Source organism: Calypte anna, chromosome 2 (assembly GCF_003957555.1).
Source record: "Calypte anna isolate BGI_N300 chromosome 2, bCalAnn1_v1.p, whole genome shotgun sequence".
NCBI lineage: Eukaryota > Metazoa > Chordata > Aves > Apodiformes > Trochilidae > Calypte > Calypte anna.
In genome coordinates, this window is record NC_044245.1 from 21,941,994 (window position 1) to 21,959,127 (window position 17,134).

General features: G+C 35.2%; 1 protein-coding gene across 2 annotated transcripts in view; it reads left to right on the forward strand.

Annotated features, from left to right (window-relative positions):
• Positions 1 to 17,134, forward strand: part of RUNDC3B (RUN domain containing 3B) — a 41,881-nt gene that overhangs the window by 4,727 nt on the left and 20,020 nt on the right. For both annotated transcript variants that reach the window (XM_030445382.1, XM_030445383.1), the window contains exons 2-8: positions 432 to 547; positions 3,611 to 3,744; positions 6,622 to 6,707; positions 8,880 to 8,969; positions 11,695 to 11,775; positions 13,204 to 13,372; positions 16,488 to 16,645. In XM_030445382.1, coding sequence (XP_030301242.1) covers positions 432 to 547; positions 3,611 to 3,744; positions 6,622 to 6,707; positions 8,880 to 8,969; positions 11,695 to 11,775; positions 13,204 to 13,372; positions 16,488 to 16,645 — 834 coding nt within the window. The remainder of the gene's footprint in view (positions 1 to 431; positions 548 to 3,610; positions 3,745 to 6,621; positions 6,708 to 8,879; positions 8,970 to 11,694; positions 11,776 to 13,203; positions 13,373 to 16,487; positions 16,646 to 17,134) is intronic.

Genomic DNA, 17,134 nt, shown 5'->3' on the forward strand with positions numbered 1-17,134 from the left:
AGGATAAAGTTTATACTTCTGATTCTTGGGCTTGGATTTTGGGAATGAAAGGGGCATTGATGAAATGTCAGGCAAAAAGAAGGATAGTGAAGGGGAATTTATGTTGGGTACTTTTCAGTTTTTCTACAGCTTCAGTAACATAGTTAAGAGCAGAGGAAATTAATTAGAAATTAGAAATTAATTAACTCCTTTTTATGCAGAAAGTGTGAGGTTTTTTGTTTTATCTTTGTTTTTAAGGCTTTATTCCTAAGACCAACAATGATGAATATATTTCCAGGCTTTTATGTGGTAGGTGCTTGTATTGTTTTGATTGTTCTTGAAATCAAGGTGTTTCTCTGGTTCTTTGGTCACTTCATTTATACTGTCCTGCTCTAAAGGGGCAATATCAGTTTAATTTGCCATTTTTTTGTACTTTTTTTTTTTTTTGCTAGGTTTTCAGTCAAGACTCTGATTGACCGTTCCTGTTTTGAGACTGTAGATGACAATTCCCCTGAATTTAATAATTTTGCAGCAGTTCTAGAACAGATTCTAAGTCATCGGCTGAAAGGTATGTTGATTAACTTTCTTACTTGTGATGCTTTTGGTGATGTTTTTAATTTGTTTATACGAAATCAGTGTACATCTGTAGAAACTCCTTGATGCCAAATGAAGGTGCTGGCTTTCCTGTGTGTTTGCTGTTTTGCTGTTGCCTTCCTGATTTTTTGCATTACTATAAAGGAGATTTTTTTGGTGAAAGATGTTTCCAGTGTTCTTGTTGCAAGCCTTCTCGGCTGGTAATTAAGCAAGTGAATGTTGCCATGGTGCTGAGCGCTGTCTGCTTTGCTGTTTTATGATAAGGCTATGTCCTAAGAGTCTCAGTCTGAATGACATCTGTAGTGTTCTCTGCTTTAGAGAAGCTACAGAAAATGGATTTGTGGTGCTGTTCCCTTTTCTTTCAACTTTCCCTGCTTTTGTCATCTTTTTTTTCCAGGTAGTGTGTTTAATTCCTTTAATTTCTGCCCCTCAGTCCCTCTAGAGAAGCTGGGTTTTGTTACTGAAATATTATGGACCTGGATTAAATTGCTTTTGAGAAAAATCAGTTGTTGATTTTTATCTTGTATTTGATCAGATGTTGTTCTAATTCAAAAAATGTCTGCTTGCATTTTCTGATTGTTGTAGAGGAAGCTGCTTTGCTAAAAGTATAGAGTATGCCTTAGCAATAAAAGTCTCTAGAAAAGGACTGTGGAAGCTTCTTCTCCTTCTCAGTAATGTGTACAGTTTCTGAAATTGAGGAACATCATAATGATCTATATATAGATGTGTAATATGATAATCTACTCCTTTTTCATACTTCTGCTTTTTAATATTCATAAGTAAGCTTTGTGAACAATATTGTGTGTAGGCTGACATTTGAGTAGCAGAATTACTACCTGCTGTTGCTCTGTCAGAGAAGGTAAAAAAAAAAATCACGCAGTGGGGTGGGAACATAGGGTTTGTCACATTTTGACAAAGATTATTGGAGTGATTAATGGTACTTAGCAACTTGACACTGCAGGGAAAGTGCTCTTTTTTTCTCCTTCTCCCCAGCTTCAGTGATGTTTGAGCAAAAATGATTTTTATTATTTTTTCCCCCCCAACATGCTGCTAGTTCACAGTCAATTACTCAGGACCAGCAATACAGAGGAGAAACCTTGACAGATTGGCAAATGGAATTTGCAAGTAAATAATTATTTCAAACAAGAAATAAAGAAAAACCAAAGTTAAAATGTTGTTTCAGTCTCCCCCTTGCACTTATCAGTAGGATTTTCTAGGTTTGCAGATTTGAATAAAAATATGTAAAAAGGGTAATCTATTGGAAACAGGGAATGATTTGGAGATAAGCTAGGTCACTGCAAGTAGTTCTTTTATTCTTTAAAAACTTGAAAGGGAAACATTAAAAATGGACCATGGCAACTCAATTTTTAAAAGGGTATATATTATACAATCTAGAGCATGAAAGAAACTGCATTTTATTGCTGGAAGTGAGTGATAAATTCTGAATATGTACTTGATGTCAGTAGGAGCACACTATAAAAGCAGAATGGTGATTGCAGTGGGTTGTACAAAGTGTTTTAAAGCACGCTGAACATTATGATCGGTTTGTCTATGGTGAGATAAATGGCTTCATTGTATTAAAGTTGTCAGGATAATCTCCTTGCAGTGTAGTTAAACGAATGATCCAGATCTGAGAGTTTGAGTATAGAGACCTTTACTGTCTTAAGGCGATGGCAAATAATGATTTTTAATCATTGACTTTTTTCAGAAGTGCTGGGAAAGGAAGGAAGAATTAAAACACAAAAAAGAAATATTCATTTGCATTAGGGCTAAGTTTACTTTTCCTAGTGTACTTTTATAAGATACTTATGAGGGAAAAAAGCACTACCTGCTGTTTAATGGAGTTTCTCTTTTTTAAGAAATGATTAATATATTTTCTATTACACAGAATTGTCTGAATTCTAATAATTTGGACATAAGCAGTGGTTACAAAAGGAAAGGGTATGAATTCTGTCTGCAGAAGACAGTTTGAGCTTTCAGGTCTAGGTCACAGGTGAGACAGGAGGGGTTTTTGCATGAAATGCAGCTTGTGATGCTGCACATCCTGAGAGAAACAAGTCTGCTGGTTAAAATAGAGGTAATGGAGATATAATGGGAGTGAAAAAGGTAGATTAAGAAACAAGAGCTGAAGGCACCACTGTCAGGAAGAAATAGAGTTTAAGCGTATAGCTGTATCGGTCCTTGATTTGGTGCAATCATGCTATCAGCAGAACACCTTTTGTTACTAGCTTTAATATTTATACACGTCAGTAACCTTATTATGATTTTGGCTAAAAAGGGCTATTGTGTAATTTGTAGTTTAACACATTTGCCTTTCTCTCTTATGGAAAAAAGCCTTAACTGAGTTTGAAATCATCTTGGAATACTTGGTTTATGAACTACTGTAGTTTTTAAATGACCTGTTCTGTAGGCCCAAAATGAGAGTGAACATCGCAGAAATTCCTCAAAAGACTAATATACCAGTTTGTGACCAAAAAGTTGTAGTAAAATTAGTTTTTGCAGGGTAGAAAACTTTTCTGTGACCTAGATAATAGGGAATTCTGAAGAAAACTTATCTGTACAGTTGAGAGTTTTTTGTATGTATGCGTGTATATAAATATAAAATTGATTTTTTTCAAGGACAAAATTCTCTTCACCTAACTGCATTAATGAAATGTGTGGTACTGCCTAAAACAAATGACAAATAGTTCTTGCATCGGATTTTTAAGTCACAAGAGTGTGGGCTCAATTGTGATTTAAGAGTCAGTTGAAAAGCTCTTCAGTATGATTGTTGTATGCTAGCAAGGAAGAATACAACAAAATACATATATGTACACAGAAGCCCAAATCTTGCCTTTGTACATCAGTTTTAAGCCAGAGTGAAATGCATTATGCAGTTATTTTTTACATTTGTGAGCTAGTTTTCAGTAGGAATTAATGGATGTTCTCTTCTAAAATCCCATTGGTGCAGCCACCCTTTAAGGAAATAACTGTGTTTATCTCAAATAAGCAGAGAGGTAGGTTAATAAATTTTACATATCTTGTATTTTGACTTAAGGTCAGATCACCTGGTTTGGCTATGAAAGTCCTCGTAGTTTCTGGGACTACATTCGAGTAGCTTGCCGAAAAGTCTCTCACAATTGCATCTGCAGTATTGAGAACATGGAGAATGTCCCTTCTTCTAGAGCTAAGGTAGGGAAAAGAAAGGTCAAATTTAGTTTTTAATTACATTGTTCTGTGTAAAATAGCGCTGACATTTCTGTGCCCAGAAGAAAAACATATTACTAAGCTTGCCCCACAGAATTTTTCATTGTTGGAAATTATGATTTTTTTTGTATGTACCTAATAATACATAATATGTACCTAATATTTACTTTAAAAAAAAACTCACTTAAATCTGAATGGTTTTCCTTTTAAATTTGTTGTTCGCTAGAATAAATCTCAAGTTCTCTTGAGAGTGAGTGTGCTCTGTTGTAAAATTATTGCATTCATGTTTTCAAACTTGAATAAATTTGTGTTGGAGGAAATCAAGTTCATATGGGCATGCCTGAAATTTTTTTTACATTGTAGTAATTTCATTACTTTTTTTCCCCTAACCGACATAAAATTTTATTTTGTATGTAATTATGCACTAATAGAAAAGGTGTAATCAGCTCTGGAGTTGGTGTGGTTGTACAGGAGTTGTACAAGTTGTACATTGTTTACTAATAAAGATACATTGTTTTAAAATACTTGTATAGAAATTATATTACTGATTATAAATGTGATGAAAACATTGAGGAAGTAACAATTTAATGTGTTTATATGCATATGTGCTGAATGAAAATAAGCTTTAAACTGACCTATCATTAAGTCCTAATAGTGTGAGATGATACAAGCCAATAGCTTAAAAGGTACTGTTGGACAGTGTTCACAGTTCTTTTTACTAGATTGGAATACTTCTCAATAACTCATATTTCTGTGTAAGGCAACTTCAGTTGGTAAATGAGAACCTTTTGACTTGAAAGTGTAGTAGAAAGCAGAAAAGCATGCAAAAAAAGTAGAAAGTAGAAAAGCATGCAAAAATTGATGTTCTTAATTCCGTTATTCCTAAATTAATTTGAATCAGTTGTTTGACCAAACATCACAGATATGTTCCATGGCTATTTCAAAAAACATGTAGTTCCAGATTTTTAATGTACTCTGGATTATTCACAGTTGGTTTAATTGGTGAAGTAGAAATATTATTAACTTGTTTTATGCAAAAACATTTTAGTCTTTTTCAGGGGCTTGACTTGTTAATTATGCAGCCTTGTTTTTCTTCAATAAAAGTGATGCTTAGATTAAGCAGCACCAGGAATCTCTCAGATCTTTGAGCAGCCATTGTAATGATCCTTAGTATTGCAGAACAGCTTATTTGTTGTTTCCTTCTTTTGTATAGACTCAGGTTTTAATTTCATATAATAAACATATCTGTAATTTGTGTGAAAGCTGTGAAGCATTTGAAATTCTATGACAAAAAGTAATTGGTTGTTTTTTCTATCCAGAATATTACATGCTATTCCTAGCACTCAACATACTGGAGTAATAATTCAATTTTTTCAGCTTTTCTTGTTGCTTATGTTGAGATCTGGAAATTCAGATAATTTGGAGAACTTGTTTCCAGACACTTCCCAAAGAAGCTTATGTTCATTGTATTGCTTATATTCAAGATATATTTTAAAGGTATTTCTGAATTCCAAGATTTTAATATATATGAATATTTCAATTTAGAAGATGCAAAGATGCAGAGCTATTTTCTGAAATACTCATAAATAAAAAATTTCTTTTGCTCTGTGGAAAACTCCATGCTAGATAGCGAACAAAGAATCTGCTTTGTGCTGCACTTTGTGCAGCAAGAGTGGAGAGCCTTGTTGAATTTTTAAAGGTTTGTGTGGGAGCATTTTGGATGTCCATATCTGAAAAGGTTGGAGACATGTTAACACAAATACAAGTGGTATGCATCAGGTTTACTGATGGGCCAAGTGGGTGTCTGCTTCAGCCTGGAAGCTCTTAGTAGGGTTTGTCAGTGATAGTGGTTTCACTGGAGCTGCATAGGCTTTAGTTGTCAGCTAAGCATCATCATCATCTGTTTAAGCATCATCATTTGACTGTTTAAATCATGTTCTAAATAACTGCAACATAAAGGCAGGTATGCAGATAAACTACAGGTAGTTTTGGTAAGATGTCTATAGTGATATTCAGCTAGATGTCAATAAACACCAAATATATTAAGCAGAAAGATGTCTTACTACTTACATAACTATTTGTAAATTTATACGGGTTACAAGAAATGTTCATGGAGTTCTCAAACTGAAAGCCATAAATATGGCAGACACTTGAAGTGACTCTCTCTTGTAGATTAAAATCCTATGCAGCAGACCTGTAAACACAGGTTATTTTTGAAGCTATTACTTATGCTTTTGGACTACAAGTTTTAGGGCTCTTAGATTTGATTTTGTTCTTGTATATTACGTGTACATTCTAGAACGATGTCCTTACTGAGGGGGGGGGGGAATAATTTGTGAATTATATAACCAGTGACATGCTTTTATTATGTGTTTTTAATGAATATTTTTAATTTAATTGATTTTAATTAATACTATTTAATAATAATTTTTAACTGACCCCAGAAATACTTGATTCAATGCAGAGAATTAGTCCTTACTTGAGGGTGGGTTATTGCTGCTTTAAAGCAGAACTGATTGGATACTTCCAGTACTACTGTCTTTAAAATGAAAAGCTTTCTGCCCTGATCTGCTACCACTTACTTAAACAAGATTTTCAAAAGTCTCAAGTATATAGTTTAAGCAAAATACTTTTCTTTTTTCCTTCAATTTTTTGAGAACTTTAGTTTGTAATAAAGTTTATCTGTAAGAATGCATTTTCTATTTTCTTTATTATTATAATGAAGTGCATCTTGGCAACAATTTAAGTTTAGTGGTAATTTTGTTAATCTGTTCATTTCACCTAGGTAAGTCAACTGTATTCATTTTCAGTGTAAAATTAACTGTTTCATTCTATAATATTTAAATATATGATCTCTTGCAGGGTCGAGCCTGGATCAGAGTAGCACTTATGGAAAAGCATTTGTCTGAATATATTTCCACAGCTCTGAGAGACGTCAAAACAACCAGGTCTTCAAGGCTTTTATTTTAGCAATATTTTAGCAAATGTTGCTTAAGTGAGGGACTTAAATTTGAAAGTGAATATTCTACTTGGTTTGTATAGGAAAGTGTGTCACTAGTAGAAGAGCTGTAACATAGCTGGAGTTCATATCAACTAATTGGATTTTAGCATGGGTAAAACTGCAAAATTGAAAATCCCTTTGTGGAACAAGTCTGGAATTCTTGAAAGGTCAGAAGAGAAGAAAACATCTCTGAAGAAGGAACTAATTCTGAAATGGTAGTGTGATAAGGATAGAAGATATAATGTTTCATTCAAAGTTAGGTATGTTTGACATACAACCCTACACACTTGCTAAAAAATATTTTTATAGGAACTCTTCTTGAAGAGGAAAGGAAGAAAATTTTGAGAAATATAGAAAGACAGAATTATTGATCTGGCATAGCTAAGATTCTTGATGCAAAAATGTTTAACAGATTTTTGTTCTACTTTCTAATGGTAAAAACTATTATGGACAAGAGTATGCTTTACTATAGAAAAGACTCTAGCAGTTTTGGACAAGTTCTAGATGATGTCATTATAAGATGATGCTTTATCTGGTGTTTTGTAGATTTATAAGTCTGTACCATGTCATGTTGTGGTACCCTGTGCTGGACTCTAAAACTTCTAGACATACTGAATGAACTGTTAAAATTCAGTTCATTTAGAATATTATTTCTGTTTGTAATACTATTTGTCCACAGATCTCCATATATTTTGCCAATATTTAGGTGATTTTGAAACACGACTAGGTAAATGTCCCACTTTATTGAGGTTTGAGTGGCGCAGCCGGCTAACACGCAGTACTGCAATGTCGAGGTCGCGGGTTCGAGACTTCTCAGAGCCTCACCCTAAGGGTGATGAGCGCTAGTGGCGCAATGAAGGCAGTGCAGTGCTGAGAGAAGGAACTGAACTCTCTGCAGGCATGCTCAGGAGTGAGCTGAGCCTCTGCTTCAGGACTCACCTTTTATTGGCCCCCTAATCCTGCTCATGCACAGTGGGGGCCCACCCCAATTAGGCACAGGTGGGCTTGACACAAGCTCACGCCCACTATCTGGCAATTAGTGGCACCTGGTTGCCTCATTTCACTACATACCCTTGCGAGTATGTCCTGTCTTTTTTGTGTGATTACATCCTAGGCACCATTTTACAATATAAACTGAGCACAGTACAGATTGGTACCTGGCAAAGATTTTACAAATGCCAGGGAGCTGGTTTGTAATCAGCTTCTACTGAATCAGCTGTAATCAAGCTGTGAAGTCCATGTACCTCAGTATTCTGTCTCAAGCAGTAGCCAGTTCAGCCTCCTGGTGCCCTTGCTGAAGTCTGAGGGTAGAAAGCTGAGTCTGAACAGCATAGCCTCAGTGTTAGGACTGTAATCATCATCCTTCCAGGGGAAGCCTTCCAGATTTCTTGCTTCCACTGAGAACACACAAGGTCTTGGACAACTTGTTTCCTTTGTAGTACATAGATGTCTGTTATGGAAATGCACAAGTGAGACTTCTGACAGTGCATTATAACATAGTTCAGTGTTTGGAACTATGCCTCAAAATATGTCTTCTCTGGATGTTCACCAAGCAGCCAACTCATGCTCTCACTGAGCCATCACAGTGTTTTCATGCACTTCTTAAAAGAAACGGAGCACTCTTGCTGATATTTGTCTGAAAGACAGATTGCATTAAATAGCCTGGCACCTTCTTGCAGTTGTACATTCTAGAATCTACAGATAGTCTGTGCCTCTCAGTTGCTTTTAAGTGACCTTTCAGCCTTGCCTTTGATTCTGGACAGCTCTTGGTTTCCCTTTCTCCTCATGTAATGCTTGCTCAGGTGAATTCTAGTGACCTTTCAGCAGTAAAGCATAAGATAACTTCAGAATTTTCTTTGCATTTTGTTCACTCTGTTTTATTATTTCTTAGGGCTAATATAAATTCTTTTTGCCCATGTCTAAATTTTTATGTGCTCTAAGATTGTGGTGGTCTGTGCTGTGCAGTTTATTGGTTTGCTTTATTTGAACTGAAGTAGGAAGCCACTGGCGTTCATATGACTTGTTTTTAATTAAAGTGGACTTTTTCAGTTTTGTGTAACTGTGAAAAACGTAATTATTTGAGAGAAAATGTTATTAACTTAACTATTTTTTTTTGAAGGAGATTTTATGAAGATGGAGCAGTTGTTCTTGGTGAAGAAGCAAATATGCTTGCTGGTATGCTGTTGGGACTCAATGCAATTGATTTCAGGTATATATTTGCATACTTCATGAAAAATTCTCAGAGAAACTAATGCAAAATGAAAAACACTTTTAGAAGTACTTGATAGTTTGAGAGACAAAATGTGTGAGGGAAGGAAGGGGTGGGACAGAGAGATCTTGAATGGCTATTCTAGACAAGGACAGAATTATGCTATAGTTTACATAGCTGCATGATAAGAGCATCTTTCAGGTATCAGAACACTGAAAGAAGTGGAAGTATAATTGCAGAAGAGAAATCAAAACTATTAAGTAAAACTTACAGACAATTGAATTTTTCCAAGCTTTGTTTAAACTGTTAGGAAAGGTGTATGACTGAGTACATGGTTGTGCCCTGGTATTCAGTGATAGCAGTATAACTGTGTATGTACAAGTGTGGGTCACTAACTTTAGCACTTCCAAAGTTTAAAAGCTTAACCTGCAAATGACTGTTTCATATTTGTGTTATAGTTAAGTACAGCTGAACTGCAAAGTATCAGGCTACATGAATTTATCTTGCAACCTTTAGCTAGGCTTTTGTGTGCTTTGTTACATTATTAATTGTGTTCTGGGGTAATAAAGTTGGAAGCACACCCTAGATAACAGGAAAAACATCTTGGTGTGTATGTTTGTATATATGCATATGCCAAGATGTTTATATATGTGTGTGTGTATAAATATATTTAACAAAACAAACAAAAAACTCCCAAACAAATGAACACCAATGAAAACCCAAACCAAAAAAAAACCATCAGCAAGGTATAAAGACTAGCATGCCTATGAAAAGATCAAACCTGGCTGGTATATGGACCTGTTGATATGCCTGACTGGGCTCTCTTAGTCTCATACAGAGCCACAGGGGAGTGATTTCACTGGGGAGTGGTAGTGCTTATCTCAAGTCTCCTGGCAGTACACTGTTAACAAATTCCCTGCAGCCACATTAATGCTTGTCACAAACCAATTAAAGAGAGAAACTGGCAGAAAACAGCTCATAGACTCACTGGATGTAGAGTGATTGTTACCAAAAGACCTTTGGAAATTTACTCCTGGTTACATACCCTTAAAGTAGTTTTGAAGCTTATTGGACTCCTCTATTAGCCAGTTTAACTTGTTAGAGAGTGAAAAAAAATACCTAGAATGAGGACAGGATAATTCTTTTGTTGCTGGCTAGGTTGGTTCACAGAAGCACCCTATTAGTGGCTTAGGTGGTGGGACCGTAAGGCTTAGAGAGGAGGACTAAAAAGGATTGAGTACTGTCTGGTGGCAGTGAGCATTTAGTTATCTGCCTGTGCAACTGGATGATAAGAGAGTTAGCTTGGTGTACAGCAAATTCAAATCTTACCAGATTTTATTAGTTTAAGCCTTTTACACTATGTGAAATTAAACTGCTTCTGTATTAGCACTGTATTTAGAAGTACTATAGCTATACATGAATAAGAAGCATAGCAAAAGTAGGTCTGCAGTATGTAAATCCTCCCATAAATAATCATCAGTTGACTGTTTGCCTTCCGTAAGCCTCAGTGGTACATATTACTGATGTGAGAGCTTAGGAACGATTGGCTTTTGTTGGAGACATCTAAGTTTCTTGTCATTGCAGCTTTTAAGAGCCTAGAAATATTCTGGACAAAAATAGGAATATAGTACTACATGAGCATTTCAATTGTGCCATATATAATTCATAGTATTGTGGTTTGAACAGCTGGGAAACTGAAACCATTCTTTGCCTGATATTTTTTACTTCTTTTTTTTCTTTTTTTTTTTTTTTTTAAGTTTAAACAGTTTCTTTTAAGTGTTTACTCACTTATCTTTGTGGAATTGTAAATAGGACTTTGGGGAGGAGATGGAAGAATCCAGATGAGAACAGAATCTGGTTTGTAGGGGTGTTTTGTATTGTTTCGTTTGCTTATCTTAGGGATCAATACCTTCAGATGTACTCCCAAATACTGCTTAAGTGACTGCAGTGTCAAAACTGTAACTTTGCAATTAAGTTACCAAAAACTGTCTCTTGCTAGAATTTGTTTTTTTATGACAGAGATAGGAGGAGTGAGGAATATGAGTCTTGTGGAATCATAACTAATTTTGTCATTTCCATGACAGTTAAACATGATCTAATACAATCTTTCTTTATCCAGTACAAAAAGAATACAGTGTATATGAGACCTTTATAAAGGTACAGCCATTTAAGAGCATTTTCTGAAAGTTAGTTTCATTAGAGCTCTTCATCTTCCTGCAGCACTACACCAGAAAGTATTTGAAAGGAGAAAGATTCTGAAATATTTTTAAAACTAATTTTTTACTTCATGTAAGTATAAAGTTACATTGGCACACTGCAAACACTTTAACTGGGCTTAAATACTAAAGATTCCAAGCTAGTCCATAACTCTTTTTTCTCTTGCTTCAGCTTTCTTTTCCCTGTTGTTCCCTTGAAGTTCATGTGTATTTTCAGAATAAAAGCGAATATTAAAAAAATAGGATTTATAGCACTTGCCCTGATCTGTTTCTTGATTATGTAGAATTTCTGTTTGTTGGAGTTGTCATTATGGTGTGCTCTCATTTAAAGTGACTCTCATTTAATATTAAAACAGTCTAGCTCAGCTGAGTAGGATTTCAGTATTAAATACTTTAGGACTTTCTTACTACAAAAAATTAAGAAAAATCAAATTTAATATTTGTAAAATCAGCTGTCACTGTCATTTAATTTACTTGTTCTAATCTTAGTGTTGTTTCTCTTTTATCAGTTTTTGTCTGAAGGGTGAGAGACTGGATGGCAGCTATCCAGCTGTCATAGATTATACGCCATATTTGAAGTTCATCCCAAGGTACTCCTTGTCTTTACATCTCAATTGCTTGTAAGATTTTATTTAATTGGCAAAGTTTTACTTCTACTGGGCCTCTAACTTTCCAGTTCACATTCAAAATAATATTCACATTGAAATATAAAACTGTGCACTCAACCACCTCGCTCCTTAAGACTGGTGGAATTATTAAATTGTTCATCAGAGTGAGTAATGCTAACTTTGTTTACTTGGATTAGAATCACAGGTCAGGAGGAAATGTTTTCTTTTTTTCTTTTGAACATCACCAGACTAAGTTGTCCTTTCTCTTGGGCATTTTCTGTATAACTATAAACTTATTAGTATTTTGTAAATAAAAATTATGTATGCCCTGGTAAGTGGTAAGATGTGACAGATAAGCAGTATGCAAATGAGCAGTAAGCACATAATAGAAAATCAGGAGCAGTTGCATATAAAATCTGACCTTCCAGCTACATTTTGCTCCTCAGATCTACTATATCATAATAACAAGAATGAGCACTAGCAGGTCAGGTAACAATTTGGCATCTCTAAAAAGTGTGGAAATTAATGGGATATATTCTGTTTTTATGTTTGCCAAAATGAAGAAGGCAGTGGGGAATTAGGACTAGTCTTGGAGTTGTACAAGTGAACATGAGATATCCTTGTTATACTCTTGAAGTTCTTATTAGCTTACATGTTCATGACAAATTGCATGGTCCAGTTAAAATAGAATTTGCATCACAGCAGAATCATGGCCTTGCAAGAACTGCTACTGTAAAAGTAGTGAATGCTGTTAATGCCTTAAGCATATCTGTAAGGACAGATTTCAATTGGGCGTTGGATTAAATTAAAATTCTTGTATTTGAGAGAGGTGTCTGAATTCTCTGGCAGAATACATACATTGCAACAGTGAATCTGCATACTGTGTAGGGAGAGGTGTTCTGGGAAATAAGATCCATGATCTTAGCTACAACTAGGTACATTCTCCTTTAAAGTTATCATGCTTTAGTGTAATGGCAATAGCTTTTTTATTTATTTTTATGTGTTTTTAGAAACCAATATGATTGGTTTTCAGATACTGGTTTTTGCTTTGCATTTGTGAAGGAAAGATTAAGTCACCCTTTCCTTAGGTAGCACATTGTAATGATACATATGCAAAGCATGATGATGCCCTTTGTATTCCAGGAGAGTGTCCCACATACAGTTGCCTGACTTGCCTAAGAAAATTTGACTAAGATCACAACTAAATTTTTGTCTATTCTTTAGGTGTCTCTACAAATAAAAACTTGAAATAGAAGTTGTATTTGGTGATCTATGCTATCCCAACATTTTGATTCTTTTTGGCTTACAGGCCTTTAGATAGCTTCAAGAACTGTGATGCTTTAATTTCAAAGGGAATTTGCATTTTAAAAACCACAGCTTTTCATTTGGGTAATAAATATGATCCTTCAGTTCTGACAGCATCAGCAGTGATGAAGAAGAGCTAAGAACGCTGGGCAGTAGTAGCAGTGAAGGCAGCACTCCAGAGAACATTGGCCCTCCTTTCATCACAGATGAAAACAGTTGGTACAACAAATGCAAAAGGGTAGAACAGAAGTATCGGCTTGCATTGGAACAGAAGGTAAAAATGGGGGGGTGATGGAGCCAAAGCTGATGACCAGCCAACTGGCAACATACACTTTTAAGTAAAGGCAAAAGAATATATTGAAAATTATTTAGCTGTATGTAAATGATCTTGTATGTTACAATCCTCAGAGTAGCTCAGCATCTTTGCTCATTAATTTGTGGGAAATGGGGTTTGAAGAGAGGGGGAAGAAAATAACAATAATAGCAGTATCACTTAGGAGATTTTGCAAGCAGAAGCTTTAGCTCCTTTTTCTAATTTCAGGGTTATTGGCAGTGTGTCTATGAAGCTGTTAGGTTCCAATGCTGAAGTGAACATGACTGCCCACGTGATTTTCCTCTTCCTTAGAGGCCACAGAATTTTAATGATGTAGTTAGACTGCCAGTTGAAGGGTTTTGTAATGATAGTGATGTTAAAATTTAACATTTAGTCTTATAGAAAACAAAAATTATCAGCAAAGTAATCCATCTAGGAATGAAAATAGAGCTATTTTCTCTAGAGATACTGAAATGTTTTTTTAGAAAATACATACTTTTAAGACCTGCTTCAATCTAGAATGGGAAAGGGGGGGGGGAAGTGTTTTTTGATTCAATTTTAATAATTAATGTGGCATATTGGGCACTATTAACAAAACCAAAGGTAGGTTTTCTTTCTACCATCCAAAATACCATAAGTTAAGGTGAAGTATACTTTTTTAAAAGTGAAGTGCTTATCAGGTTTTTTTCATAAAAGTGTAATACAGCTACAGAGAACAATGCAATTAGCTAGTGGCAGAGAGAATAGGGAAGACTTGATAGATGCAGAAGAAACAGTGGACAGAAAAAGAAAGGGGTCACAGTACAGTAATCAAAATTAATCGTAGACAGAGTACTTTCTTTCAACCAAAGGGGCTTTCTGACATCCTGTGTGTTGGAAAAGTGTCTGTTTGTGATCAGAAGAGCAGCAGGTTGAAAATAGTTTCTTTTTAGTAATTGTCATAGTGAGTCTGATATTCCTTCTTTTGCTCTAACGTAATTCACGTTGCACAAACAAGTTATGAATTCCTTTTGTGCTTCTGAAGAATGTGCAGCCATTGAAGCTTACCAGGGTTTCAATATGACAAACGATAAGATAAAGCTGTCTGTATCTTCTGAGTTGTTTGAACGATAGTATAGGGTCAAGTATTATCTTAGCAAGATAAATCCTAGCTTTGATTTATTGCATCAACAATGATACGCCCTTTTAGACCATGAATCCTGGGCCTAGTAAGATACTACTATCCTGTCTTGGATACTTGCCCAAAGTGGATGTGGAGGGAAGAATAAAAACAAAGCAAATATATATGTGCACTGTTTTTCCTCTGATATGTTCTTTGCCAACATATATCAGCTTAAGGACTTCCTGAAGTTGATAAGGCTCTCTGTTTAGTAACCTTTGATGAACCTGTCTTCCTAATACTTATAAAATACCCACTTGACTCCCTCTAAATTTTTAGCATTAAAATACTTTTTTTGCAAAGTGTTCTGCATATCTACCATCTGTCGTGTGAATAGCTGCCTCCTTTTCTGTCTTCTGCTGGCTTCACTTCATGCTGCCTTGCTCTTGTATTTTAAATAATAATGAACAACCGCTTTCTTCCTGCCCTCTCTAGGCCACTCTAGAAAGATAAGTTTGTCTTTTCCAAATTGTTTCTTGTCCAGATTAATGAGTCATAATTCATACATTTGTTACTGATGTGGAAGTTATCCCTTCCCCCTTTTGGGATGGTGTAAACTGCTCACCTTTCTGTACTAAACTCCTAAATTCTGAGTACTATTTATACTGGAGTTTAATATGCCTTTTACTGATGGGATGATGCATTTCCATGTTATTATAGGTACAGGTAGGTATTGTTCATAGTTTTCTTTTTCTAATAGTGGTGCTTCATATCTATAATCTTTTTGTCAAATGTTTGTTTGATGTTTCTGGGAGGCATGTTTCCTAATGAATCATTTTTCAAAATGCCACAAGGAGAACCTTAACGTTCAAAATAACAGTAACATTTGATGAGGCAGAACTAGGCATACTGAAAAGCTCTGAAGTTTCCTTGGAACTTGTACTGGGACTAAAATAGATCCAGTGAACAGAACCATATGTAATCATGGAATCACAGAATAGTTGTGGTAAGATAGTACTTCTGGCAGCAGCTGGTGGGGTCCCAGGCAATCTCAGGTCAGTATAGCTGCAGGCAATTTTTATCCTAGTCCTCTGAAACCAGGACAGAACCTATGAAAGAGTTACACATTTTTTCACATTCTTCAAGAAATATGGAAGATTTTTTGCAATATTGACTTGCTCTATCCATTTTTGAGTAAGAATGCATAAGAAGCTACTAGCATCTGACATAAGAGCCCTACTTAGTATTGTAACTAGGTGTGTAATTTGTGAATGTACTTTGTGACCAGCCTGCCATCACAGCTGCTGTTACATACTCACATTGTGGATTTTTGTAAACCACCAAGTAGTTGGAGTGTGATTAGGGCTGCCCTATATATTCTGTAGAATCATTTGGAAAAACAATTACATAAATGCACATGCATGTTCCAGTTGTAAATGTCCAGTGTGCCATTCACCAGTTGTCATACCTTATGCTTTACCCTAGACGAGTATTTTTTTTCAGTAACTTTATCATTTTAGTTGTGATGTAGTATTGCAGTTTTTGAAGAAACTTTAAAACGATGTATTTTTTTTATGTCTGGATTCCTTTCTTTACAGATGAAAACATCCTACTGTTGTTGTTCTTGTGGAATAGCAAACAACCTCTATCTGTTAAGATGTAGAGTTCTGATCTTTTTCTTGTACTAGTGGCCGTTCTGTGTTGCTTTTAAAAAATGGACTAGTGGTTCATGCTGTCTCAATATTTCATCCATTATTCTATTCCCCTGTAGTAATATAAATAAGTATATGATTTTCATGGTACCTATTAGGAAATATCATACTACTCTTAAGTCAACTTACTATTCTGCTTAAAAAATAAAAATACGTACAATAAAACCAAAGTCTACACTACTTAAACCAGAAAAATGTGAATGTATGTAATGAAAAAGTTTTTGATAGTATGTTCTTTAAGACTTTCTAACATTTATATTTCCAGGGTTATCTTGAAGAATTGGTACAACTCAGAGAAAACCAGCTATCTGAATCTGTCTCACAGAATAAACTGATGTTACAAAGAATTGAAGATATGGATCTAGCCCATAAAATGGAGAAGGAACAGCTGGAATATATCATTGTGGAACTGCAAGACCAGTTGTAAGTTCATATAATGGAGAAACATTAGAGTGGTGTTACTTAATTTACTTAATTTATTTAACTATACAATATGAAAACCTTCTGGTCCCGAGGAGATGAGTCAAACTTCTTAAATTAATTTGTCTTTTAGTTGTTTTTTTTTTTTCCCTGACAAGTCTCATCTTTAAGAGTTACTCCCCTAAAAATCAGTAGTGTAAGAGAATTATTCTGAGGGGGGTTTTTTTGTTTAGATTTTTTTATCTTTTTTTTTTTTTTTTTTGAGATCTGAAACAGCTTACAGTAAAGTTGCTTAATTTTTAAAGACATTTCAATAAAATGTTCTTTATAACTACATGGACAGTGGGACAGAGTGCACCCTCTGCAAATTTGCCATGCCCAACACCAGGCTGTGATGTGTAGCTGACACATTGAAGGGGAGGAAGGCCATCCAGAGAAGCCTTGACAGGCTTGGGAGGTGGGCCCATGCCAACCTCATGAAGTTCAACAAGG